The sequence below is a fragment of the Bubalus bubalis genome, chromosome 12 (assembly GCF_019923935.1).
Source record: "Bubalus bubalis isolate 160015118507 breed Murrah chromosome 12, NDDB_SH_1, whole genome shotgun sequence".
Taxonomy (NCBI): domain Eukaryota; kingdom Metazoa; phylum Chordata; class Mammalia; order Artiodactyla; family Bovidae; genus Bubalus; species Bubalus bubalis.
In genome coordinates, this window is record NC_059168.1 from 66,409,130 (window position 1) to 66,435,428 (window position 26,299).

The following is a 26,299-nucleotide window of genomic DNA, read 5'->3' on the forward strand; positions in this document are numbered from 1 at the left end:
CCTGCAGTCATTGATTTCTCCTGCCTCCTTAGAGCATTTCACTTCCTAGTTTTCCCTCTACCTCATTTCTCAGTCTCCTTTGCTGACTCTTCTTCATCATTTTCATTTCTGAATCATGGGGTGTCTCAAGGCTCAGTCCATGGACTTTATCTACTTAATCCTGTGCTGTGAAAAGTTTTACACTTCTTAATTTAAGCTGATCAAAATATTATGCTTCTGCAATGGTTGGTATTGATGCTGGACTTACTATAAAACTTAAATTCAGAGACAAATATTTCCCAAGGATTTGATACATACACGTGTTCACTACAGGGTCACCAAGAATACTGTCTTTAAAATAAAATAGGAGAGACTTCCCTGGTGGTCCAGTGATAAAGAATCCCTCTTGCAATGCAGGGGACATGGGTTCGATCCCTGGTCAGGGAACTAGGATCCCACATGCCACGGAGCAACTAAGCCCAAGTGTTGCTACTATAGAGCCTGTGTGCCACAATTAAGAACTGACACAGCCAAATAAATAAATATTAAGAAAAAAGTGGTTCTAAAAATTAGAAAAATATAGAAAACACCATGGATGCATCACTATGAACTAATATGACACCATTGCTTCAGTTCAGTTCCTTCACTCAGTCGTGTCTGATTCTTTGCGACCCCATGAACCCCAGCACACCAGGCCCCCCTGGCCATCACCAACTCCCAGAGTTCACCCAAACCCACGTCCATTGAGTTGGTGATGTCATCCAACCACCTCATCCTCTGTCGTCCCCTTCTCCTCCTGCCCTCAATCTTTCCCAGCATCAGGGTCTTTTCAAATGAGTCAGCTCTTCACATCAGGTGGCCAAAGTATTGGAGTTTCAGCTTCAGCATCAGTCCTACCAATGAACACCCAGGACTGGTCTCCTATAGGATGAACTGGTTGGATCTCCTTGCAGTCCAAGGGACTCTCAAGAGTCTTTTCCAACACTACAGTTCAAAAGCATCAATTTTTCAGTGCTCAGCTTTCTTTACAGTCCAGCTCTCACATCCATACATGACCACTGAAAAAACATAGCCTTGACTAGATGGACCTTTGTTGGCAAAGTAATGTCTCTGCTTTCTAATATGCTATCTAGGTTGGTCATAACTTTCCTTTCAAGGAGTAAGCGTCTTTTAATTTCATGGCTGCAATCACCATCTACAGTGATTTTGGAGCCCAGAAAAATAAAGTTAGCCACTGTTTCCCCATCTATTTTCCATGAAGTGATGGGACTGGATGCCATGATCTTAGTTTTCTGAATGTTGAGCTTTAAGCCAACTTTTTCACTCTCCTCTTTCACTTTCATCAAGAGGCTCTTTAGTTCCTCTTCACTTTCTGCCATAAGGGTGGTGTCATCTGCATATCTGAGGTTATTGATATTTCTCCCAGAAATCTTAATTCCAGCTTGTGCATCCTCCAGCCCAGCATTTCTCATGATGTACTCTGCATATAAGTTAAATAAGCATGGTGACAATATACAGCCTTGACGTACTCCTTTTCCTATTTGGAACCAGTCTATTGTTCCATGTCCAGTTCTAACTGTTGCTTCCTGATCTGCATACAGGTTTCTCAAGAAGCAGGTCAGGTGGTCTGGTATTCCCATCTCTTTCAGAATTTCCCACAGTTTATAGTGATCCACACAGTCAAAGGCTTTGGCATAGTCAATAAAGCAGAAATAGATGTGTTTTTCTGGAACTCTCTTGCTTTTTCGATGATCCAGCAGATGTTGGCAATTTGATCTCTTGTTCCTCTGCCTTTTCTAAAACGAGCTTAAACATCTGGAAGTTCACAGTTCACATATTGCTGAAATACCCAAATGATTTTATACTCGGTTTAATAAATTTGCTGCACAATGTGGCAGCAGCAATTGAATGACTTAGTTCTGCAAAATGTTGAAGAGATTTCTTGAAATGTAAAGCAAAACAACCAACTTGTTTCATGCTATGACAAAAGAATCCCTACCTTAGATAACCAGCAAGGTTGGATCAAAGGTTTGTTTTGGTTGTCATTTCAGCTCATCACTCTGAACATCATCTTGCCTGGGCATCCTTAAGTGGTGACATAAATATATTATGTAACCTACTCTTTCCTGGAAAAATCTTTCTTGAGGAAACTCAACTGGTACATAAAAACCTGACCCACTTTTGCTACACTGAAGTCAGTCTCCAAAAATAGAAATGGTCATATGAAGTATGATTGTGAAAACTAAGAACTAAACTTCAAAAAGTTCTCTGATTTAAAACTTTATGAAAATGAGCTAAGATTCTTTTTACCATCTAATTGAATATTGAGTGTATAGAAAATGGCTACAAAGAGAGTCTATGAAATTGCAGTTAAACAAAATCATAAAGAAGAAATAAGGGGATTTCAGAAGGGCAGAATTTTACAAATATCTTGAGAGGTAAATCAAGATACAAAAACCATGGTGCAAAGATTGCATCCATATTTGAAAATAACTATATTTGCAATCAGCAGATTTTATTATAAATGAAAATAAGTATCCCTTTTGTTTTAAGGGTTTAAGGCTAAATCCTGCATTGCGAATTGGAGCAAAAAAAAAAAAAAACAGAAAAAAACCCACCACCCGACAGCGGCATCTTAGTGAGGAAGGAAATGTGTGAGATTTCAGTTCCAAATTGAAGGGGTAACCACTTTTTTAAAAACTTGATTTGATAGAAGTGATATTTAGAGAGTATCATTATGTCTTTTGTAGTATCATTATGCCTTTTCTAAGTATCATTATGCCTTTTCTAGTATATGACTATCTCCCTGGTTGGTTTTGGAGGAGATTTCAATCTATTACAGAAGCTGTGTGAGAGTAACAACAAGGTAATACTTCTTTTCTGACGTTCTTCGAAATTTACAGCAAGAGAGTAGGCTTAAAATGCAGTTAATGGTGGGAGAGAGGGTTTAAGTTTTTTTTAAGGCCTGAACACTGAGTTACTGTAAAGAAAGGACCCCGGTAGGGATGGTGAGGTGGTGAAGCTAAAGCACAGGAAGTGCTGGTGATTATGGAAACCCACCTGTCTGTTCTAGTTATGGGACTGTGGGGAAGGGCAGAGAGAAAGAATCAGGAAGGTGAGAAGGAGTGTGTTGTGATTGCCCTCTTGACTCTTGGTGTGGACAGTAGGAAGAGACAGGTTAAGTTGCAGGGAGAGTGGCTTTTCCTGCTCTCAGTTTGAGATTCTGTAGGAGACTCTTGTGGAGAGGCTCCATGCCAATATGGGCCAACCAGCACAGCCAAGAGAGTTGTTGGACATGGTCAAGAAAAGAGCAGCTCTAGTTTAGACACCAAGTCTCCCTTGGTTCCATGCTGACAGCCAGAGGGCTTGTCATCATGCCTGCCATTGGTAGGAGCAGGTTGCTCCACAACAGATTTTGAAGGAAGACCAACTGGCTATGTGACTGCATGGTGGACCTGGAAGAGACTCAGGTCTACAGCCAAGCGATAGCCAAGGGTAAACTGGAGTAGCATGAGGCTGCACAGAAAAGACCACATATCCATCAGATGTCAGTCAGCAGTTGACATCAGTAGAGGGCCCTTGGACAGTACCAGTCAACCATGCTTCCAGCAGCCATAAGAGCAGATGATGATAGAGGAATGAATGTCATATGACTTCTTCTGATGTGAAATCACATAAATCCCTCTGTCCCTGGGAGCTTTTTACAATTTTTTGAATGATAGTAGGGTATAAGGCAACAGAGTTCAAGGTAGTGAACATTTTTATCAAAAGTTGGATATTTAATAATGCTTTCTGTCATTGGATTGATCTAAGGTTTGAAATGAATTCAATAGTAAATCTTTCCCCTTCTGAAACTCAGAGGTTATGGGCTTGCAAGGAGCACTGTTATATCAGCTAATAAAGGAAAAACACCTTTCTATGTGTATGCAAGTTGTGTATAAAACCTGTGATAGTATTTAGGATCATTATATTTCTATTATTTTTCATTGTTTGGGTGGGGTTTCCATTTCATTTTCAAAATAAAACTTCCAATATTTTATAAATGTATATGAGATTGTGTGCTTAATCTGTAGTTGAATCAAAACAAGGTAAGTTTAACTATGTCTTTCTTCTGTTGACTTCTACATTCAGCCTGCTTCATTCCTATATATTGCTGATTTGACTTCTGAAGGTATTTGGGTTTATAATTTTGTATTTAAAGAAATCAAATAAATCTCCAGGAACAACTTGACACTGAAAAGAATACAAAGGGTAGAGAGTGAAGAAAATCCATACAGTAAGTAGATTTCAGAGATTAAAAGACTCTTTAAGAAATTCCCCAACAATGGACACAAATCCAATTAAAATTCACAGAAGTAGGCTTATGAGGAATATGCATCATTTCACAAGGGTTTTCAAGAAGGTTATAGTTCCTTACAAAGGTAAGCCTGAGTGTTACATTAAGGGGTCCTTCCTCTTCCTTCTCTCATCCTTCCTTATTCCCTTCCTCCTTTCAACAAATATTGCCAGGACCAGTTCTGGGCACTGGGGAAATAATGGGGAATAAGAGGGGTATATTGGTACTCATGATATTTAGGCATTTGGGAAGAAGACAAAGAGAAAGCAAATAGAGAAATATATAGAGTAAGTGCAAATTATATGTAGTAAGTCCTCCCCATGAAGGAAAAGAAACAGGATGCTGAAATGAGAACAATGAGTGGTGGTTGAACGGGGAACCCACTGTGGACATCACGGGCTAGGAAAGCTTTCCTGAGGAACCAAACTTGAACTGAGAATTGAAAGTTAGTGATCTATTTGACCAACTCAATTTGTTCAGGACTTTATTGGTTTTAAAGCTAAAAGTTCTGCATCCCTGGAATCCCTTTAGACCTGTGCAAACCACCCTACCTGAAGGTCAGTCACCCTACTTGAAGGATGAGAAGGCACTGGCTTTACAAAGAGTAGGAAACAAGCCCTCCAGGAAGAAAGAATCATCAGTATTGATACAAAGGCTCTGAGGTGGTAAAGAGCTTGCCATATCAGGGAAGGGTCAGTGCAGGGAGGAAGTTCAAAGAGCAAGGTGAGGAGGAAGAGACAGGCAGGGACCAGGTCACTATGTAGAGATTTGGTAAAGAGTTCTGACTTACTTGAGGTACAGTGGGCAGAGACATTGATTGGTTTTACTCAGGGAGTGATATGGTTTGATACATTAACACATCACTTTGGCTGTTTTATGTACAGAGGGGTCAGCATTAGAAGTCAAGCTGGGATGATAAGGCAGTAGCCCTGGTGAGCAGTGAAACTGAAGACTAGGGGACAAGTATGGGATATACAGTGGTATTGGTGAAGACTCTTGAGAGTCCCTTGGATTGCAAGAGGATCAAACCAGTCAATCCTAAAGGAAATCAGTCCTGAATATTCATTGGAAGGACTGATACTGAAGCTAAAACTCCAATACTTTGGCCACCTGATGCCAAGAGTCAACTCACTGGAAAAGACCCTGATGCTGGGAAAGATTGAAGGTGGGAGGAGCAGGGGACAACAGAGGATGAAATGGTTAGACGGCATCACCGACTCAATGGAAATGAGTTTGAGTAAACTCTGGAAGTTGGTGATGGACAGGGAAGCCTGGTGTGCTTCAGTCCCTGGGGTCGCAGAGTTGGACACGACTGAGCAACTGAACTGATGGGATATACAGGGGCAGAATGGATAGAATTTACAGCAGGGTGTATCCTGGGATTCTAGTTTGAGCAGCTGATACCTGGTTAGCTGCAAAAGGGAAAATTGGAGGAGTATGTGGTACTTTTTGCCTAAATCTCTGCCCCTTATATTGGCTAGCTATGTGTGTCATAGACCTTAGATTTTTAGAACATGTAACTCCTTATAAAGGGCACTCATTCCAGCATTTCAAATATGTTTTTTTACATAAGTAGGAAGTTTAGAGCCATATGAAGTTGTTGTCATTTCTGAGTTTCTGGTATAACCTAGTTAACATTTATTTTTGGAGGAAAACACTGATTAAGACAGATGATCTGCCAAACAGAGCCAGAGATGTAAGCGTGGAGATGGCTAGAAGGAAAAGGTACTCAACATTTCTGTTTGTGGTGTAGACCTCACCTTAGCTGTGTTACTTCTAGACCCATAAATCCTGCCTGCAATTATAGGTTAGGATATAAAAAGGATAAAATATACACTGCGAAGTCAACAACAGATATGGTGAAGAGTAAAAATTCTGACCCCAAGATTTAGAAGAGTAAAATCATGACAAAGCTAAAATAAGCTAGAGGATAAATATAGAGTGCGAAAATAAGGAGGTGGCAAAAGAAAGAAGTGTACAGAAGCAAAATGTTAAAACTTGTTAAAATTGAACTCCAATTCTCCAAGTCCTCAAACATTTGTGGAATGAAGGTCTGTAAAACTTAGTTCCTGTTACTTAAAAACAGAAAGAAGACCGAAGCTGACAAAGTTACTCAGAGTGATCTCTGGACTGAAGTAACTCCCACAGGTTGGGAGCTCCAGCAGAGCTTGAGGGCAGAGATGGCCTGAAATGCCAGGGTCTGTGATTCTTCAAGTGCCTTTTTAATGCCAATACAGGTCAACAGCAAGTAATCAGCCTGGAGAGTCACTATTAACAGGTGTTAGTAATATTTCTATGGCCCTAATTGCTTCTGTTTTTACTACACAGAAGTGTGTAATACAGACAATACCAGAAACACAATATTCCTTGAGTATCAATGAATTGTTAACAACTTTGCAACTTCAGCTATAAAAGGGTTATAAATGAGGTAGAGATTGGCAGGAGAGATAGTCCAATCACCAACTCTTTTTTTTTCTGGGACACTTTTCTCTCTCCTCTTTATGAAACACTCAGCCAACTAAGGTAATGTTAAAAACAAACAAATAAGAACAAAACCACCACTATCCTCTAGGAACCCAGAATAGCCAAAACAATCCTTAAAAAAGAACAAAACTGGAGGACTCACACTTTCTGATTTCAACACTTAGTACAAAGTTAGAATAATCAAGATAATGCAGTGTTGGCATAAGGATAGATAGACCAGTGGAGTAGAGTTAAGAGTCCGGAAATGAACCCATACATTTACGGTCATCTGATTTTCAAAAAGGTGCTGAGACTATTCAAATGAGGAAGAAACAATTTTTTCAACAAATGGTGCCGGGATGACTGGAGAGCCACATGCAAAAGAATGAAGTTCCTTAATTCACACTATCTAGTTGCCTTGCACGTGAGAGTTAGGGGTGCCCGCTCCACAGAGTCCAAAATCCACACCAAACGCTGTAGTCTGCCCTCTGTATTCCATATCCTTGGGTTTGACTGACTGTGGATCATGCAGTTCTGTAGTGAATATTTAGTGAAAAAATTCAAGTATAAGTGGAGACTTGCAGTTCAAGCCCGTGTTGTTTATGGGTTAACTGTATAAAGAAATGAACTAAAAATGAAATTTCCAGAATAGGCAAAGCTATAGAGAGAGAAAGTAGATTACTGGTGGCTGAGGCAAGGCAGGAGGAGGTATGAGAGATGGGACATGACTGGCAATCCTCATAACAGCTCCATGAGTTTGAATACTTTTGTTCATTCTACAGATGAAAAGCAGAGGCAGAGACAACTTACTCACACAGTTAATAAGGAATTGTAGCAGGAATGAAATATCTCCAAGGGTTGTTGGAAAGATGTTTTCTCCATAGTAAGCACTCAACTTAGGGTAGCTACAAATATCTATATGTTCAACTTGAGTAGTAATTTTGCCATGCCCTCCTCCAGGGGTCTTCCCAACCCAGGAATCCAACCCGCAGCTCTGAGGTCTCCTGCATCTATAGATGGGTTCCTTACTGCTAGCACTACCTGGGAAGCCTAGAGTGGTGATTCTTGTATCACAAATACACCGTGCTTTAGACAAAGTCAGGAAAGTAGTCATATTGAGTCAAAGCTAAGTCATATTGAGACAAAATTCTACATCACACTTGGGCACACTTTGCTTTCCCTTTTGAGATGTGGCTATTTCTTACGTAACAAACTGTGTAACTCGGAGATGAATTTCCAAACTTACATGTGACAGGTGTGTTTTCAAATGAAATGGAATCTTGCATGTGAATTTTTATTATCTTGCTCAATTCCTCAAGGTTCCTGGATCAATCTTTCTGCCTAAATGAGTTTCAAAGGGAAAGAATAAAATATGATTCTAGAAGTGTCTTGACCTCTGGGTAAATCCCTTTTATAGTCTTTTCATATATAGGAGTGGGATTTATTCATAATGTTAGTAAAAGGGTGAGAAATTTCTTTACACCCTAAGAATGTTAAACCATAAATGTCTAATTCTAAGCTCTTGGAACCAACAAACTCAGAACTTGCATTCATTACTTCAGTAGAATACACTCACAGCTCAACCTTAAAGAGCTACAGAATCAGTGGAGGCATTGAGCTGGAGATTTGGAGAACAAACTCATAGAATATGAAATAATACCCCTTTGGAAAAACATCTGCATAGAATAATGACTTGGACTTTTTTTTTCCTTGACCAAAAAAAAAAAAAAAAAAAAAATTCAGATGTTCTTAATTGTGCCTTTGGAGATTAAGGTAGAAACCCTTAATCTCCAACCTTGGATCCAACCCTTAAATCCAACTCTTGGATGGTCAGGCCAGGACTGGAGGGTGGTGTGGACGGAGGGTGGTGTGGATGAGACTTCTCTTCATTGGAGTATTTTATTTCCTGACATCTTAACTTTCTAGCTGTAGAGTGTGTCGTTTTGGGATGGACAAATGCTCTCTTCCAGGAAAGTCTCACTCCACTCTCAGGCCATCCCTCTCACCTGAGATGGGCAATACTAGTTTCCACTGTGTCATTTGCAACTAAATGGGTTTGGGCAAAGTTTGACATCTGAAAATTTCCAATCAGCAAACACAGGTGAAATGAACGCTGCAGGCTCGCTCCTGCTGCTTCAGTAGGAACATTGCTCCCTCTGCTGGCAACAGTTAGCTATCAGCAGGTCTCAAGGATGGTGCGGCAGAAACAATTTTGAGTCAGACCTGGGGTCAGGATCTCTCTCCTTGTAAAAGCTGTTTGATATTATTCAAGTTACTTTGCTTTTATGAGTCTTAATTTTTGCATCTTTAAAATATCAATGTTAAAGAAACTACTTTCCAAGACTGCTTTATGAGTAGATTGCCACATAAAAGGTCCTTAATAAATGAAATATATTATCACAATATAAGGAGAAGACCAGCTTGTTCATCAAGCTTTTCAAAATTGTAACATATGATCTTCAATATTGTTGATTTTCTGGGTTTGAGAAAACATACATGTGTTATGTCAGCCTAGGAAGCTATTCTTAAAGAATGTAGAATAGTAACATGTTATTTGTAAAGTTCTTAAATATTGTCAGTGAGAAATGCTTAACTTAAATTATAGATACCAAACAGCTCTTTAATAAAATACAGATGCATTAGATAATAAAATATCCTTTAATAAAATACATATGCATTAGATAAAATATAAATTAATGGCTATTCCCCTAACATGATTATGCACATATATATTATATGTAAGATATATTCATATATCATATATGTATGATAGAGTGAGGGAATGTTATGATGGAGAAATGCTAGAAGCATTCCCACTAAAGTAAGGAACAAAGCAAAAATGTCCACTGTGTACCAACAACATACTGGATGCATTAGTCAGTATATTCATTCAAGGAAAAAATATAAACATTGAAAAAAAGGAAAATTCCATTTGCAAATGATATGATAATACATTTGGAAAACCCAAGAGAGTCAGTGATAACACTAATATGAACAAAAGACTTCAGTAAGCTAACAGGCTACAAAACTAACATAGATAAATTAATAGTGTGTGTGTTTATACTTGTAACCAATTAGAAGATAAAGGAAGAGAAAATCACATTTACAATAACAGCATAAAAGATAAAAGTACTTGAAAAATAAAGCAAATGTTCAAAACCCATATGAGGAAAAATGTAAAACATCCCTGAAAGATAAAGTCCTTGATCTTGGATAAGATGACTTGATATCATAAAGATGTAACTTATCCCTAAATTAACACTACTTCCATAAAATTTCAACAAGTATTTTTCTTGAAATTAGATGAATTTATTTTATTTTTTAAATTAATTAATTTATTTTAGTTGGCAGCTAATTACTTTACAGTATTTTTAGTGGTTTTTGTCATACATTGACATGAATCAGCCATGAGTGTAACATGTGTTCCCCATCCTGAACCCTCCTCCCACCTCCCTCCCCATCCCATCCCTTAGGGTCATCCCTGTGCACCAGCCCTGAGCACCCTGTCTCATGCGTCAACCTGGACTGGCGATCTGTTTCACATATGATAATATACATGTTTCAATGCTATTCTCTTAAATCATCCCACCCTCACCTTCTCCCACAGAGTCCAAACACAGTTCTATACATCTGTGTTTCTTTTGCTGTCTGGCATATAGGGTCATTGTTACCATCTTTCTAAATTCCATATATATGTGTTAGTATACTGTGTTGCTGTTTTTCTTTCTGACTTACTCCAGTCTGTATAATAGGCTCCAGTTTCATCCACCTCATTAGAACTAATTCAAATGTATTATTTTTAATAGCTGAGTAATACTCCACTGTGTATATGTACCACAGCTTTCTTATCCATTCATCTGCTGATGGACATCTAGGTTGCTTCCATGTCCTGGCTATTGTACACAGTGCTGCGATGAACACTGGGGCACACGTGTCTCTTTCAGTTCTGGTTTCCTTGGTGTGCATGCCCAACAGTGGGTTTGCTGGGCCGTGTGGCAGTTTGCATGGAAAAGTGAACACACATGCATATGTGGGAAGCTGGGGGGTGGGGAAGAATCACTGAGGAGAGATAACCTTATTAAGGGCTTCCCAGGTGGCACAGTTGGTAAAGAATCCTCCTGCCAATGTGGGAGACACAGGAGCCTTGGCTTTGATCCCTGGGTCAGGAAGATCTCCTGGAGAAGGAAATGGCAACCCACTCCAGTATTCTTGTCTGGAAAATCCCATGGATAGTAGAGCCTAGGGGGCTACAGTTCATAGGGTTGCAAAAAGTTGAACACAACTGTGCATACACACAAACACAGCCTTGTTAAGCACAAATACACTCTAAATCTTCTATAACTAAAACCGTGTGGCATGAACAGATGGGTAGACCTGGAGCATAACTGAAAGCTCAGAAACAGAACCAAGTTAACTTCTAATGAGTTAAGTGGCATCTCAAACCACGAGGTTAAAGACAGACTTGTTAAAAAATGGTGTTAGGACTACTGCACAGCTATTTGAAAAAAAATTTTCTTTGGATCTATAACATACTTCACATTTCAAGAAAATTTCCAAATGGAAAAATCAGCCAAAAATGTACTAGGAAAAAAAAAACCCAAGTTAATTTATTCATAGTCTTGCAGTGGAGAAAATCTTTTAAAATATGCTCATCATCCAGATGCAATAGTGGAAAATATCAACAAAGTTGACTATGTTAATAAAAAGAAATTTTATGAAAAGTGACTATAAGCAAAATCAAAAGACAAGTGACAAACTGGGAAAAATGTAATTGCAACATATACCGTAGATAAAGAACTAATTTCCATATTTACAAAGCACTCAAACACCGAGAAAAGCAAAGATTTATAAGCACCAAAAAATACAAGCTCCTTTAAACATATGAACTTTATTTATGAGATGAGAAGTGCAAATCAAATCTACAATGAGAAAGTTCTTTCAACCTTGTTCTTTGCTTGAAAAAGTTCATAATAAATCATTTCAAAAAGCCACATGAAGATATCACTTCTTACTGACAGATTGGCAAGCATTCAAAAGCATGAAATCATACTTTTCAGTGATCAGTTGAGTGAAACTTGGAACTGAGCTGGGTATTAGATGATATATTCATGTTTTTCCATAACGTCTTATAGAAAAAACTTATTGTATGAAAGCTAAATGTCTTGGATGTGATTATGGGGTTGTGGTTATGAAGGAGTGTATGTTTACGTGTCCTAAGGAAAAAATATTCTCGGGTATTTATGGGTAAGATATGAGGCCTGAAAATCTAGTTTCAAATATTTCAGCTCAGTGGAAGCAGTGTGTGCTTTTACTATAGACCAGTTCTGATTCAGGGACATTTGGCAATGATTGGAGATATTTCTGTGTCACTACTAGGGAACGGGATGCTCTAGGAATCTAATGAGTAGAGAACAGGGATACTGTTAAACAGCATACAAAGTACAGGACACCCCCTAAACAACCCATAATGTCAATAGTGGCAATGTTTAGAAACCTGATATAGATAAAGCAAATGTGCCTAAAGTTAACAATTGGGTATTCTAGGTGATTGTATCATTATGCTATTCTTTCAAATTTCTGTATCAGTTCAGTTCAGTTGAGTTCAGTCGCTCAGTCGTGTCTGACTCTTTGTGACCCCATAGACTGCAGCAGACCAGGCCTCCCTGTCCATCACCAACTCCCAGAGTTTACTCAAACTCATGTCCATTGGGTCAGTGATGCCATCCAATCATCTTGCCCTCTGTCATCCCCTTCTCCTCTCGCCTTCAATTTTCCCCAGGATCAGGGTTTTTTCAAATGAGTCAGCTCTTTGCATCAGGTGGCCAAAGTATTGGAGTTTCAGCTTCAACATCAGTCCCTGAAATGAACACTCAAGACTGATTTCCTTTAGGATGGACTGGGTGGATCTCCTTGCAACTCCAAGGGACTCTCAAGAGTCTTCTCCAACACCACAGTTCAAAAGCATCAATTCTTCGGTGCTCAGCTTTCTTTATAGTTCAACTCTCACATCTATGCATGACTACTGGAAAAACCATAGCTTTGACTAGATGAACCTTTTTGGCAAGTAATGTCTCTGCTTTTTAATAGGCTGTCTGGGTTGGTCATAACTTTTCTTCCAAGGAGCAAGCGTCTTTTAATTTCATGGCTGCAGTCACCATCTGCAGTGATTTTGGAGACCAAAAAATAAAGTCTGCCACTGTTTCCGCTGTTTCCCCATCTATTTACCATGCAGTGATGGGACGTGATGCCATAATCTTAGTTTTCTGAATGTTGAGCTTTAAGCCAACTTTTTCATTCTCCTCTTTCACTTTCATCAAGAGGCTCTTTAGTTCTTCTTCACTTTCTGCCATAAGGGTGGTGCATATCTGAGGTTATTGATATTTCTCCTGGCAAATAAGCAGGGTGACAATATATAGCCTTGACATACTCCTTTTCCTATTTGGAACCAGTCTGTTGTTCCATGTCCAGTTCTAACTGTTGTTTCCTGGTCTGCATACAGATTTCTCAGGAGGCAGGTCAGGTGGTATGGTATTCCCATCTCTAAGAATTTTCCACAGTTTGTTGTGGTCCACACAAAGGTTTTGGCATAGTCAATAAAGCAAAAGTAGATATTTTTTTCTGAAACTCTCTTGCTTTTTTGATGATCCAATGGATGTTGGCAATTTTATCTCTGGTTCCTCTGCCTTTCCTACATCCAGCTTGAACGTCTGGAAGTTCACGGTTCATGTACTGTTGACACCTGGCTTGGAGAATTTTGAATATTACTTTACTAGTGTGTGAGATGAGTGCAATTGTGTGGTAGTTTGAGCATTCTTTGGCATTTTCTTCGGGGTTGGAATGAAAATTTCTGTATGTTTGAAAATTTTTAAGCAAAACATTTAGGGAAAAGGTAAATTGTGTAATAAAAGAAGTCTAGGAAAGAAAAAAAGAAGCTGAATTGCTAAACTGACATTGCTGCCAAAATCTTGGCTTTCTCTGCCCACTGAGGCCGAATAAAAAATATGAGACAGAGTTTGCAGGAAATAGAAAGATGGCTTTAATCCTCATCCAGGTGAGGGGAGAATACAACAATCTAGTGCCTCGAAGAACTGCGCCCCCACTGTGGAGAGTCTGAGGGGATCATATAAATGGGGCTCCAAGTCTGGGGCATCCTCTGTCACCCCGTTCTCCTCCTGCCTTCAGTCTTTCCCAGCATCAGGGTCTTTTCTAATGAATCGGCTCTTTGCATCAGGTAGCCAAAGTACTGGAGCTTCAGTTTTAGCATTAGTCCTTCCGACGGATATTCAGGATTGATTTCCTTTAGGATTGACAAGTTTGATCACCTTGCAGTCCAAAGGACTCTCAAGGGAATTTTCCAACACCACAGTTCAAAAGTACCAGTGCTCAGCTTCTTTGGTGCTCAGCCTTTTTTGTGGTCCAACTCTCACATCCATACATGGCTACTGGGAAAACCATAGCTTCGACTATACAGACCTTTGTTGGCAAAGTAATTTCTCTGCTTTTTAGTATGTTGTTTATGTTTGTCATAGCTTTTCGTCCAAGGAGCAAGTGTCTTTTAAGTTGAGAAAATTATCAAGCATGGCTTTTATAAAACTTCTTTTATAATGTATGTATTTTCTCCTAGGTTTTCACTGATCATCAAGTAGATGATTTTGTCTTTTTAAAACTAAATCAAAACAAGCAAATTGGGAAACCAGCAGTGAATTTCTTCCTTACTGGGCTCAGAGACCCATAGCTAAAAAAATAGACTTTAGAAAACAGTTATTTAAAAATTTTTCCTTGCCAGGTTAATGTTTATGGTAACAGCATAATTGGTGTGGTTTGCAAACCTCTAGTTTTATCTTATTTTATCATCCATTCTGCCCAGATGTCAGGGACTAGGAAGGTGTTGGAAAGTGTGAAATGAGTCTACAAAAAAGGGGGTGGTTATTTTTAGTAGAGCTGACTATAAAAATGCTGAGCTCTAACCAGATCTGACTTGCACCCTTCATTTGTACTTTGACGTTCTTCGAGCTCATCTCAGTCTCTGCTGTTCTCACTGTTCCTTCTTTTCCCAGATTGTTTTATCATGAAAAGTAACAATAGAATGAGTTGATTTTTTGGTATCACTTCCCAGTGTACTTTCCATTCCCAGTAAGTCTTGTTTCTCTGCCTTCTCCACCTGTGAAGGCACGTGTCCAAGTCTTTGTAGGAAGGATGGAACATATGACAAGAATAAAGAAGTCAGAGCTGTTTTGAATTTCAAGGACTAAAAGAAAAAGAAAAAAAATCACAGAAGAAATGAAAGTTTTCGTAAGCCAGCTTTGAATGCAAAGATCCAGGTACTTGAGAAAAGGGTCGTCTGAATTCCAAAAGATTCACTTTAAATAAATCAAAAACATTGTTTATTAACTGAACTACCATAAAATAGGAAGGATATAAGATACAACTGAAGTTCAGCATTCCCTTTCAAAAGGCGATTGAGGTGTTTGCCACCTGGTGGAAATGTTGCATGAAGGGGGACCTCTTCTAGGTCCGCAGAGTAACGCTGACCAAGCAAGAGACTTCACTGGGAAGGGGTGCCTGGGGGGAGAGCTGGAGGTCAAGGGAACCCAGAAGTGCTCTGCCATGTGACTCGCTCTCTCAGGTTTTATGGTGATGGGGTTAGTTTCCGGGTTGTCTCTGGCCAATCATCCTGACTCAGGGTCTTCCCTAGTGGTGAGCACATTGCTCGGCCAGGGTGGATTCCAACAAGTAGGATTCTGGGAGGTTGGTAGGACATATGGACTGGCATCTCCTCTTTGCTTTTGATCATTCCTGAGTCCTTCTGATTGATAGTGGCTTAGTTCCATGTTCCTTACCAAGACCTCCTATCCTAAAACAACTCAGGCAAATGGTTACTATGGTGCTTGGCCAGGGTTGGCTGTTCCTGGCTGTGGGTCCCCTAACAGAAGAAAGAAAGTCAGAGAAGTCTAAGGGAAGTCGTAGGGGGGTGCCTCTGAGCACCCTTCTCCTACCCTCTGGAGAGTAGAAGCCCCCAGACACATTTGAGGGGCTTCATGGTAGAACATTCTATGGGAATGTTCTATGGGAGAAGGACATCCTATAACATTCTATGGGACGCACAAGGCAGCCACAGCAGAGTGGATGGGGCATGCTGAGGGTATTTAGGCCAGGGGGGGCTGAGGAGAGGCTGGGTTACCTTACGGTGTCACACTCAGTCAGCAACCATTTTGTGTTCAGTGAGGGGTGTGGAGTTGGGAGTGGAGATGGGACACACTACGAGACTCAACCTTGGTATTCTCCAGTCATTTCCTGGTTAATTCAAACTCAGCCTTTTATTCCTCAAACTACCACACAATTACATTCATCTCACATGTTAGCAAAGTAATACTCAAAATCCTCCAAGCCAGGCTTCAACAGTACGTGAACAGAGAACTTCCAGATGTTCAAGCTGGATTTAGAAAAGGCAGAGGAACCAGAGATCAAATTGCCAACATCCATTAGATCATTGAAAAAGTGAGAGAGTTCCATAAAAGCATCTATTTCTGCTTTATTGACTATGCCAAAGCCCTTGACTGTGTGGATCACAACAAACTGTGGAATTCTTCAATATATGGGAATGCCAGACCACCTTACCTGCCTCCTTAGAAATCTGTATGCAGATCAGGAAGCAACAGTTAGAACTGAACATGGAACAACAGATAGGTTCCAGATAGGAAAAGGAATATGTCAAGGCTGTATATTGTCACCCTGCTTATTTAACTTACATGCAGAAACATCATGAGAAACACTGAGCTGAATGAAGCACAAGCTGGAATCAAGATTGCCAGGAGAAATATCAATAACCTCAGATATGCAGATGACACCACCCTTATGGCAGAAAGTGAAGAAGAACTAAGGAGCCTCTTGATGAAAAGAAAGAGGAGAGTGAAAAAGTTGGCTTAAAACTCAATATTCAGAAAAGGAAGATTATGGCATCTGGTCCCATCACTTCATGGCAAATAGATGAGGACGTAATGGAAACAGTGACCAGCTTTATTTTTTGGGGCTCCAAAATCACTGTAGATGGTGACTTCAGCCATGAAATTAAAGGATGCTTGCTGCTTGGAAGACAAGTTATGACTAACCTAGACAGCATATTAAAAAGCAGGGACATTACTTTGCCAACAAAAGTCCATTTAGTCAAAGAGATGGTTTTTCTAGTAGTCATGCATGGATGTGAGAGTTGAACTATAAAGAAAGCTGAGTGCCAAAGAATTGATGCTTTTGAACTGTGGTATTGGAGAAGACTTTTGAAAGTCCCTTGGACTGCAAGGAGATCCAAACAGTCCATCCTAAAGGAAATCAGTCCTGAATATTCATTGGAAGGACTGATGTTGAAGCTGAAACTCCAATACTTTGGCCACATGATGGCGAAGAACTGACTCGTTGGAAAAGACCCTGATGCTGGGAAAGATTGAAGGCAGGAGGAGAAGGGGACGATGGTTGAATGGTTGGATGGCATCACTGACCCAATGGACATGAATTTGAGTAAACTCTGGGAGTTGGTGATGGACAGGGAGGCCTGGCGTGCCGTAGTCTGTGGGGTCGCAAAGAGTCGGACATGACTGAGTGATTGAACCGAACTGAAGACTGAGTTATAAACTAGAAGCAACTGAGAAAAGGTTTCTATAAACAACAACAAAACTAGATCTTGAACTGATCAAACATTAAGCAACACTGGAAATTCCTCTTTATAGATTGTATATATATGTTTTTGTAATCTCTGAGTTAAAGCACTCCTTTCATTTGAATCCACCCACACACCTTCTCAGATGCTAATGACTTGATCTGATAAATGTACAATTCATTCTAAACCCATTCCATATATTTATCATTAAGTTCCAAAACTTTCCTTTCAGTGTAGACTGTAATCACAGTAATAACTTATTATACAAAGAATTATTTTAACGGTATAAAAATGGTATAAAACAAAAACCAAAGATTATTCATATAACAATATTTAAAACTGATTGGGGTGATACAATAAGTAAAAATGAATGATACTTTTGGGTGAAGTATATTTTCAAGTGTTTATTCAAAAAATATTTCTTCTTTACTATTTTTCTCTTACAGCTTTTAAGAAAACAAGAATAATTCTTCATATATTAGCATTAATATTAAGCATCCCATATATCTTATGGGTTTGTACATTGCATTTCAATACAATATTATCTACTAAAATATGTTGAATTATTTTTATTTTACATTCTGGGTAGGATTAAAATAAATAATATAAAAATAACTTAACAATTCTATGAAATATCTACTATATTCCAGGTTTTGGGAACACAAAAATAAATAAATGGTCCCTGCCATTAAGAGGCTCACAATCTAATGGGGGAGATACACAAATCAAACAGAAAATTTAATGTAGTATGACAGCTTTGAGAATGGTATGTACAAAGAACTACGCAACCTTAAAAGGGTCACTTAATGCAGAATGGTAGAAGGTAGGAATGGTTTCCAGGTTAGGATGATACACTGTACAAAAGAATTTACGAAGAAAATTACTGGTGAGTGAAAAGAAGAACATTCCTATAGTGGGGATTACTGAATAATCCTAGAGACTGGACTGCCTGATCTTCAAGGTCCCTTCCAACCCCAAGAAGACACTAGGAGATAACCCTGGCATGCTGCAGTCCATGGTGTCACAGAGTTGGATACGACTGAGTGACTGAACTGAACAGAACTGAACTGAACCAGTCATCACCTACTTGATTCAACAAAGGGAATCTGTATAGAGCGGGACATATTCCTCATATTTTTCGACTTGTTAAATATTGAGTTCCTGGACTCTTACTTTTCATGCAATAGAGCATAATTTAAGAAGAAAATCCCATACTAACTAAAATGTTTTGTAGTCAAGTTACGTATGGTGCTGATCACAGTTTCAGACTGAACAATCTCGTAGCGCGAGTCATATATCATCTACTTTTAAGTAAAAGAGAGCAAAAGTTAAAGGTTCCTATAAAGCTATGAACTCTAACAAATTCAAGTATATAGGTTTCTTGTAAATAATATTTTCCTTTCTTTTAAATGTGGAAAAACGAAAAGGAGTTGGTCCTTTTTCTTGGTTATCTACAAGGAGTACACTAGATGGTGCTATAAGATGTCAGAAAGAAGGTAAGTTTTACCAAGAAAAACAGTGTGGAGTTTCTGATGGCACTTTCCATACATTTCAGCCCCTGAGAGTAATCTGAGGTTTGTAGGCAAGTAATGGGGAACTTAATCTCACAAATGAGTCTGGTTGGACTCATTTAAAATTAAACCACATGTTTAACACAAAATGTTTTCAGTGTTTGACAATTCAATCTGATTCCACTGAAATGGAAAATTTTAAGTTATTAAAATACACATTTATTATACATTTAAACATATTGCTATTAATTTCATTTAGGGATTTTTCCCATGAGCCTATGTCTACTAATTAATAAATCTCTGTCAGTTCCTTCATATGGTTTCTTGAATTTTCAAATTATTATTAAGCAGAGAACACTCTGCTCTAATAAAACTCTCTAATCATTAAAATGTTGAAGTACTCCAACAGACCAACACAAATACATGAAATAATACATTTTGAAATCACCCTATCAGTATAGTATTTTTATATAAATAACATTTCATGATTTTTCCACATTACAGTAAAACCAGAAACATTTAGGTAAAACATTATTTTACCTAAAGTGCAAAATAAAAACAAAGTTTTATTTTTTATATTTTCTATTTAGTTTTCTTTTAAATGTTAAGTAGTAAAAAGGCAAACAAAAAAATGGATGGTTAGAGACATACTTTTTATAATCTAAGAGTCATTTTAGTTTTAAACTCTCAAAGTTAGGCGAGTTTTCTGCTTATCTTTCCAGTTCTGCTTCTAGAATTTCCCCCCACGTGTCTGCATCCATTGGGTACATAATTTTTTCTGGTAGACTGATAGGAGAACATATGTTGCTGTATCTGCCACTTAGCCATTCATGTTTCACTTTACTCTTCTGGTAATTCCTCAGTAGTATGACCTGAAAGAAGTAAACCACCATTGTTAATGGCAACCCACTCCAGGATTCTTTTTTTTTTTTTTATTATCAGGATTCTTGCCTGGAGAATTCCATGGAGAGAGGAGCCTGGCGGGCTACAGTCCATGGCAAAGAGCGACTAACACTATTTACTACCACTACTACCGCCACTGTTAAAGAAGGTAGTCAGTGATTGGTGAGTGAGTTTGTTTGAAGCTAGAGAAGCTGATTGAAAGGCTGAAAAGATTAAGTATTAACATTGATACACATGTCTATTAAATGCGTGTGTGAGTGCGCACATACAGAACAGTGTGAGTAACACAGTTTGCTGGGGATTTTGGATATGTGGAGTAAAATGTAGCCATTGTGGTTTATGAGGTAAATGCTCCCCAAATTCAGAAGGATAGATGGGAGATATCCTTTTTGCAGGAAAAGAGTATAATTGGACTTTAACTCCCAAAGCCAACCCATTCTCCCAAAGCCAACCCACTCTGTATGTCATTCTGTATATGAAATTCTCTCTCCTTCAAGCCAGAAGGTAGAGTGTGGCTCAAACAGACCACCGTTATTGTCAAGAGGACTTCATATTGCAAAGGTTAAACTTACCCTCCAGGGATAACCACTCTCTAGATCGTCATCTATCTCTCTTTGACATACAGCTCTTACAGTCAGGCAGTGAGGTTTCCATAAGGAGTCGCTGTGTCTTATTGCATGATTCCAGCTCCTGCATGTCACTGAAGCCCTGCACAAGCTCCGGATGTCTAGCTGACTGAAAATTTTAAAAGTAACTTCTGGAGGCAGCAGTTCAACAAAATTATTTGGACACTCTTTTTTTTCCCTTTCAGCAGCCACAGAGTTCCATTCTATGTCAGAAACTCTTGAAGCATGGTTTCCCTTGGAGTTTTTCTTCATAGCTTGGTATTTTAGTGAATTATCCTCATATATAACCTGAAAGGCAAAGGTTAAAAATATTCACTGCCTTTAGATCAGACTGTAGACCCCGCTTTGAGTCAGATACTTTCGTGGTTAGATTTAACGAACTTTAACTTTCTTGACTTGAGCTCTTCGGTCTGTCAAATGGAGCCAGTGATGCTTCTCTGGTGAGTCTTCTTACAAGGATGAACAGAGATGATGAGTGAAGAATCTAGCCCTACATCTGAACTGCACGCAGGAGAAACCCAACACATGCTACTCCTTTTCTTCTTTCTAGATATTTTTGGTAAATGGGTTTGTTTCTAAACATTTGTTTTTCTACTCCCAAAGAAAATTATCTGAAAAAGAGATGTGATTCTTCACATTCAATCTATAATTTCTTTTTAGTAGTAGAAATAACTATTGTGAGAACACATTCTATTCCAAGTATTGATTGAAAAAACTTTTGAAAATGTATATGTTTCAATTCTACTCAACACACTGAATACTAGTCTGTGGGAACAAATGCCTTGTCTTTAAGTTTTTCACTTACAACTTATGACTTAAAGACAAACCTGATGAACTTTTAGTAGTTTATATAAGAATTGTTTATCTACTTGCACTTAATGGGTAGGTGCTCACATATGACACAAAAGCTGTCTGAAATGGATAAGAGGTTGAGGTCTGGGCTATACTGACAAAATCTCTAATATTCAATCAGTTATAAGAGTTGTGTTTTAGAAATAGCTTCTTGAGGCTATTCCACATGTATAGTTAATTATGAACTAAGATAACTAGTCATTAAGCCATCAAACAACAGTGACTAACAACTATAAACAATATTTATAACAACTAGGTAAAGCGCATGACTAAAGATTGAAAGTCCACTTTGAGCTAATCTACCTAAGGTGCGTGGTATAGGCTCCTGATATTAGTTGAAAGCATGGAGGTATTTTGGCATATAAAGACAGTTCATATTTACTTCAAATCAGTTTATTCCAGTTTGTACTTTCTTTTACAGTGAGGGGTGTTGGTGCAGGAGGGGTTTCAGATACAGCTAATACTTCATTTATTTTAGCTAATGAAAAATTCCCCTTTCTAGATGTGCTACTCACCTATATATTTCTAAACCTGCCAAGACCACAGATGCTCCCGTTCATTTGGTTATGGATCCAAGTTGGCTACAGTGGTCAGAATTTTAATGTCTGAGTTCAACAGAAGATTTCCTCTTGAGAGTTTGGGGAAGTAAGAAAGCAAACTGCAAAAAATAAGTTCATAAGTCAAGTTTTTGCCCTTCCACCCTCTAGCCCTCATCAATATAAACTAAAGCCAAACTACTCTATTCTTGAAAAGAATCTCATACCAGGAGAAAGTTACTGTGCATTTAAACGCACATTTGTTATTTCTCCTAAGATCTCACTGGAGATAAAATACGTCCTCCAGTTACAATTATTTCACATGAGGCAGATGAAAGAATTTGAATTTAACAGATGGGGGTGCCTAAACCCCACTATTTTTCTTCTTCTAAGTCCCATTTTGCCTGGATGTTTAGAAACCTAGCCTCTTCTTTCTAAACCAAACTTTGCTAAATTACCTCTCTAATTAGGTGACAGGTCACCCCTCTTTCAGGTGTCACACGGCGGGAGGAATCGTAAAGCACGGCAGACGCCCGGCTCTCGGGGAGCCTCCACCCCAGGCAGACACTGCAGGCCGGAAGGAATGACCCCACGTCTCATCTGAACCACCCTCCTGGCATGCCCGGAGCCGACAGCAGCTGTCGGAGTCCAAATACCTGGGCATTGACAGGTAAACAGTAACAACTGTCAGCACCGACTGTCACCGCAGCTCCGGTCGGCCGAGCAGAGGCTGTGCGAGCGCCAGGGCCGTGCCCCGGATCACGCCTGCCAGACCTCAGCGTAAAGGGAAGACCCGCCTCCTACCTACTGGGCAGCTGCTACCTCTCGATCCGCGATTTAAATTGTCCAGAATTCGAATCCTTCCCTCTAGTCCCTGTCTTCCCACCCACTCTAGCCCCGCCTTGCTGACTCAGATTTCGCACAGGCGCAGAGAGGGGAGCGCATTGCCTCCTGGGATTGGTAGTTTTCTCCGGGCGCCTGAGATCGTCAGTGGAGGAGAAGGGAAGGCGTCATGGACTACAAGGACCGGCGTCCTCCGAGCCGGGTGGGCGGTTGAGAAGGGCTGGGGTTGGGGGGTTGGGTAACCGGGGCTTTTAAAAAACAGATTGGAGGCGGTGTGAAAAGGGATTCCCTGAGTACGTCACTGGCCGGAGTGGAAGGGCGGGGTTCGGTCCCCCTCGGTGGGGCCTCATCTCCGCGCAGCCGGGGCATACTGAGGGCAGTCTTTGCTCTACCTCCCCCAGTGTTTCTTGGGGCCTCTCTGGGCCCCGCGCCTGTCGTTGGAAGGCGGAAACGGTTGCAGGGTCTCGCATCTTGCGAAGGGGTCTGTTTAATCCTCGCCGCCATGTCCGGGGGCTTCGAGCTGCAGCCGCAGGACGGCGGCCCCCGGGTGGCCCTGGCGCCCGGGGAGACGGTCATCGGCCGCGGGCCGCTTCTGGGAGTAAGTGTGGCGGGGGTTCGGCGGCCCCGGAGAACCGCGAGGTCCTGGCGGGCTCCTGAGGCCCTACTCTGGGTCCTGCCCAGGTTCCCCACCGCTCCGGCCAGGCCTTTCTGGATTTTAGAAGCTTGAAGGCAGCACGTTTTTCAGTCAACTTGAACTAACTCGCAGACGTTTCCTTCTGCCTTTAAAAAGCACTGACCTGGATTATCGTCATTAGTGTTTTACCCCGGAGAAGGCAATGGCACCCCACTCCGGTACTCCTGCCTGGAGAATCCCGTGGACGGAGGAGCCTGGAAGGCTGCGGTCGATGAGGTCGCTGAGGGTCGGACAAGACTGAGCGACTTTACTTTCACTTTTCACTTTCAAGCATTGGAGAAGGAAATGACAACCCACTCCAGTGTTCTTGCCTGGAGAATCCCAGGGACGGGGGAGCCTGGTGGGCTGCCGTCTATGGGGTCACACAGAGTCGGACACGACTGAAGTGACTTAGCAGCAGCAGTGTTTTACCCGGAGGTCGGCAAACTGTGGCCCTGGCTCCAAATCCAGCCTGCAATTGTTGGGACCCACATACTAAGAATGCTTCTCAGATTTTAAAATGTAAAGAAAAAAACCCATATTAGCCTTTCAGGGAGAAGATTTTCTCTAAGGGTTGGGAATATTGCCTGTTGCCTTGATAAGCCACGATATTTATGGTAGTTTCTGGCCCTTAACAGAAAAAGTCTGCCAACCTCTGATCTTAGTTTTTCTAGAATAATTTCTTTTAAGCTTTGGTCCATCTGGTGGTACTGCTTGGGCTTTACTTTTATTGTAAAAATCTTTTTTAGTAACGTCAGTGACTCACCTTTATATAGTGTGTAGAATTCCAGGCATTGATCTAAATACTACCTGTACCAGCTTCTTTAAACCTTTCCATACTTTTTGAGTTAGGTGCTCTTATCATCATTGTTCAAATGAGAAAATTGAGCGAGTTATTTAAAGGACACACACAACAAGATTTTGGGTAACAGCGCAACTGGGTTATGTATTCTTTCTCTGGGGTGTTTAGGAGTTAGAAAACTTGCCTGTAACATTCTGGAAATTTGTAGATCTCTCACTAAATACATATATATTATTTTCTCTACATTCGACGTGTCTTGTTTACTGGCCACTGTGTGCTGCGCGTCTGCAGACCGGCACACAGAGATAAAATGGGTACTTGCCCTTCAGTTTTCTCTTGGGCTGTCTGAACAAAGCTGTGTCAGTGAGCCTATACCAGGGAGTAAGGAGTCTGGTCACTTAGCCTGATTAACCACCAGTGTCTAAATGGAACCATTGGTATTAGGCTTAGGACCCCTCTCAGAGCAGAAAAAGGAAAGGTGGTTCAAGGTGGTGATGGGGAAATTAGTTTTAGAGGAGTGTGAGTGTATGTATATGTAGTGGGATTATTGAGAAACTTCAAGTTTACTTGCTGGTTTTTTTTTTTTTTTACTTAAATGTGTATTATTTTTCTCCATAGTCTATTATATACATAATAGTATATTATGTATATAGTAATAGTATAGTATACTATACTATAACAATTGTAATTGACAGTAATAGTATTTTCTCCATAGTCTATTATATACAAACCTTTGGAGGAACTGCTTGGGAGGTTTTCTCCCTCTCCTTCCAGTCTTCCTTCCTTTCTTCCTCCCATCTGTCCTTTCCTCTCCTCCCTCCTCTTCTATTCCTCATTCTCTCTCCCTCCCTACTTGTCTCTCTCATTTCATCTCAATTAGAAATAGAGTATCTGCTTCATCTAGAAATCTTATGTCTGGTTACTAATGAGTTTTAATTTACTTAACAAATCGTGTAACTAAGGTAGAGTACTATGGATTGGGTTAAATGATGGGTGAATTTTAGGCCTCTGTTTTATAAACTTGGCACCAGGTCACAGATCCTTCATTATTTGTAGCTTGCTGTTTGCTAATAGGTTTGCTAATGTGAGACAAGCTTATTTGGTTTCTGTTTTTTAAAATGGTAAGGAATAGGAAGTCAGTTATCTGGTCAGGATTAAGCTTTTCCTTTTTAAATAGTCATTCGATGATGAGATTCTGTTGCCAAGTTTGATGGGTATTAGAAGTGAATGATACTAGATGTGTTGAAGGAAAACTTTGAAGAACAAATCACCTTGTGGTTTTCAAGATTTTGGAGCTGACAGGTGTTTCTTCTCTGTAGTGGTTTAAAACTCCACATGAGGGCTGCAGTTTCAAACAACAATTCCAGTGAAGGTTTTTTTTTTTTTTCTTCATGGTGTGTGAGAGAGCACATAGTTCTAAGTCAGAAAACTCAGGGAGTTTAATTCATATCTATCATAAGTGATTAATAATAGGATGATTTTTTTTACTCTCTTAATTAGTCATGTCTTTTGGAAACAAATTTCACAAACCTTCATGGTCACAACCTTTACGTTTATAATTCCAATGTGTTAAACATTCTTTGTGGTAAAATAATTTGGCAGTGGGAATGTCTTCATGTTTTTACAGTGGAGGGAAAGCTTAGAACTCTTGTAGATAATAGAACACAGTGAAATTTCAATTTCTCGTGCCCTTTGCTTTAGTGTGAATCCTCAGGGAACCCAAGGTCTTTGTTTACTGAGTTGTAATTCTGGTTCCTGATCACCAAACAAAAGGTTTTGCAGCAGGATGAATCTCCAGGGAATTATCCTGGCTGAAAACAGCCAATTCCAAAGGTCACATATTGTATGATTTCACTTACATGATGTTATTGAAATAACAAAATTATAAAAATGGGGACTAACGTAGTAGTTGCCAGGGCTTACTGAAGAGGTGAGGGGAGCAAGAAGCGAATCCGGTGTGCCTGTAAAACAGCAATGAGGAATTTGTTTTGTATCTTCACTGTGTCAATATCAATATCTGGTTGTGCTGCTGTACTGTAGGTTTGCAGGATGTTACTGCCGGGGGAAATGGTAAGCAGTACAAGAGATCTTTTTGTAATAATATCTTATCACCATGAACCTACA

The 26,299-nt window shown here is 39.8% G+C and overlaps 2 protein-coding genes across 7 annotated transcripts in view; one reads left to right on the plus strand and one right to left on the minus strand.

Moving 5' to 3' along the window:
* Nucleotides 1-17,806: 17,806 nt before the first annotated feature.
* On the minus strand, nucleotides 17,807-22,791 carry FBXO48 (F-box protein 48). Of its 3 annotated transcripts, XM_006077647.3 has the most exons (5): nucleotides 22,662-22,772; nucleotides 22,316-22,513; nucleotides 21,837-21,979; nucleotides 20,416-20,757; nucleotides 17,807-19,812 (listed from the first exon to the last, which is right to left on the minus strand). In XM_006077647.3, exons 4-5 carry the CDS (start codon nucleotides 20,719-20,721, stop codon nucleotides 19,651-19,653), a joined length of 468 nt encoding a protein of 155 aa, XP_006077709.1. In that variant the 5' UTR covers nucleotides 20,722-20,757; nucleotides 21,837-21,979; nucleotides 22,316-22,513; nucleotides 22,662-22,772; the 3' UTR covers nucleotides 17,807-19,650. The 3 variants fall into 3 exon arrangements, with proteins under 3 accessions (XP_006077709.1, XP_006077711.1, XP_006077710.1); XM_006077649.3 differs by lacking the exon at nucleotides 22,316-22,513 and having other exon boundaries at nucleotides 22,662-22,791; XM_006077648.3 differs by lacking the exon at nucleotides 22,316-22,513 and having other exon boundaries at nucleotides 22,514-22,776.
* A 208-nt stretch (nucleotides 22,792-22,999) lies between these two features.
* Nucleotides 23,000-26,299, plus strand: part of APLF (aprataxin and PNKP like factor) — a 102,899-nt gene continuing 99,599 nt past the window's right edge. For all 4 annotated transcript variants that reach the window (XM_006077650.4, XM_044926074.2, XM_025261263.3 and 1 more), the window contains exon 1: nucleotides 23,000-23,298. In XM_006077650.4, coding sequence (XP_006077712.4) covers nucleotides 23,203-23,298 — 96 coding nt within the window. In that variant the 5' untranslated portion in view covers nucleotides 23,000-23,202. The remainder of the gene's footprint in view (nucleotides 23,299-26,299) is intronic.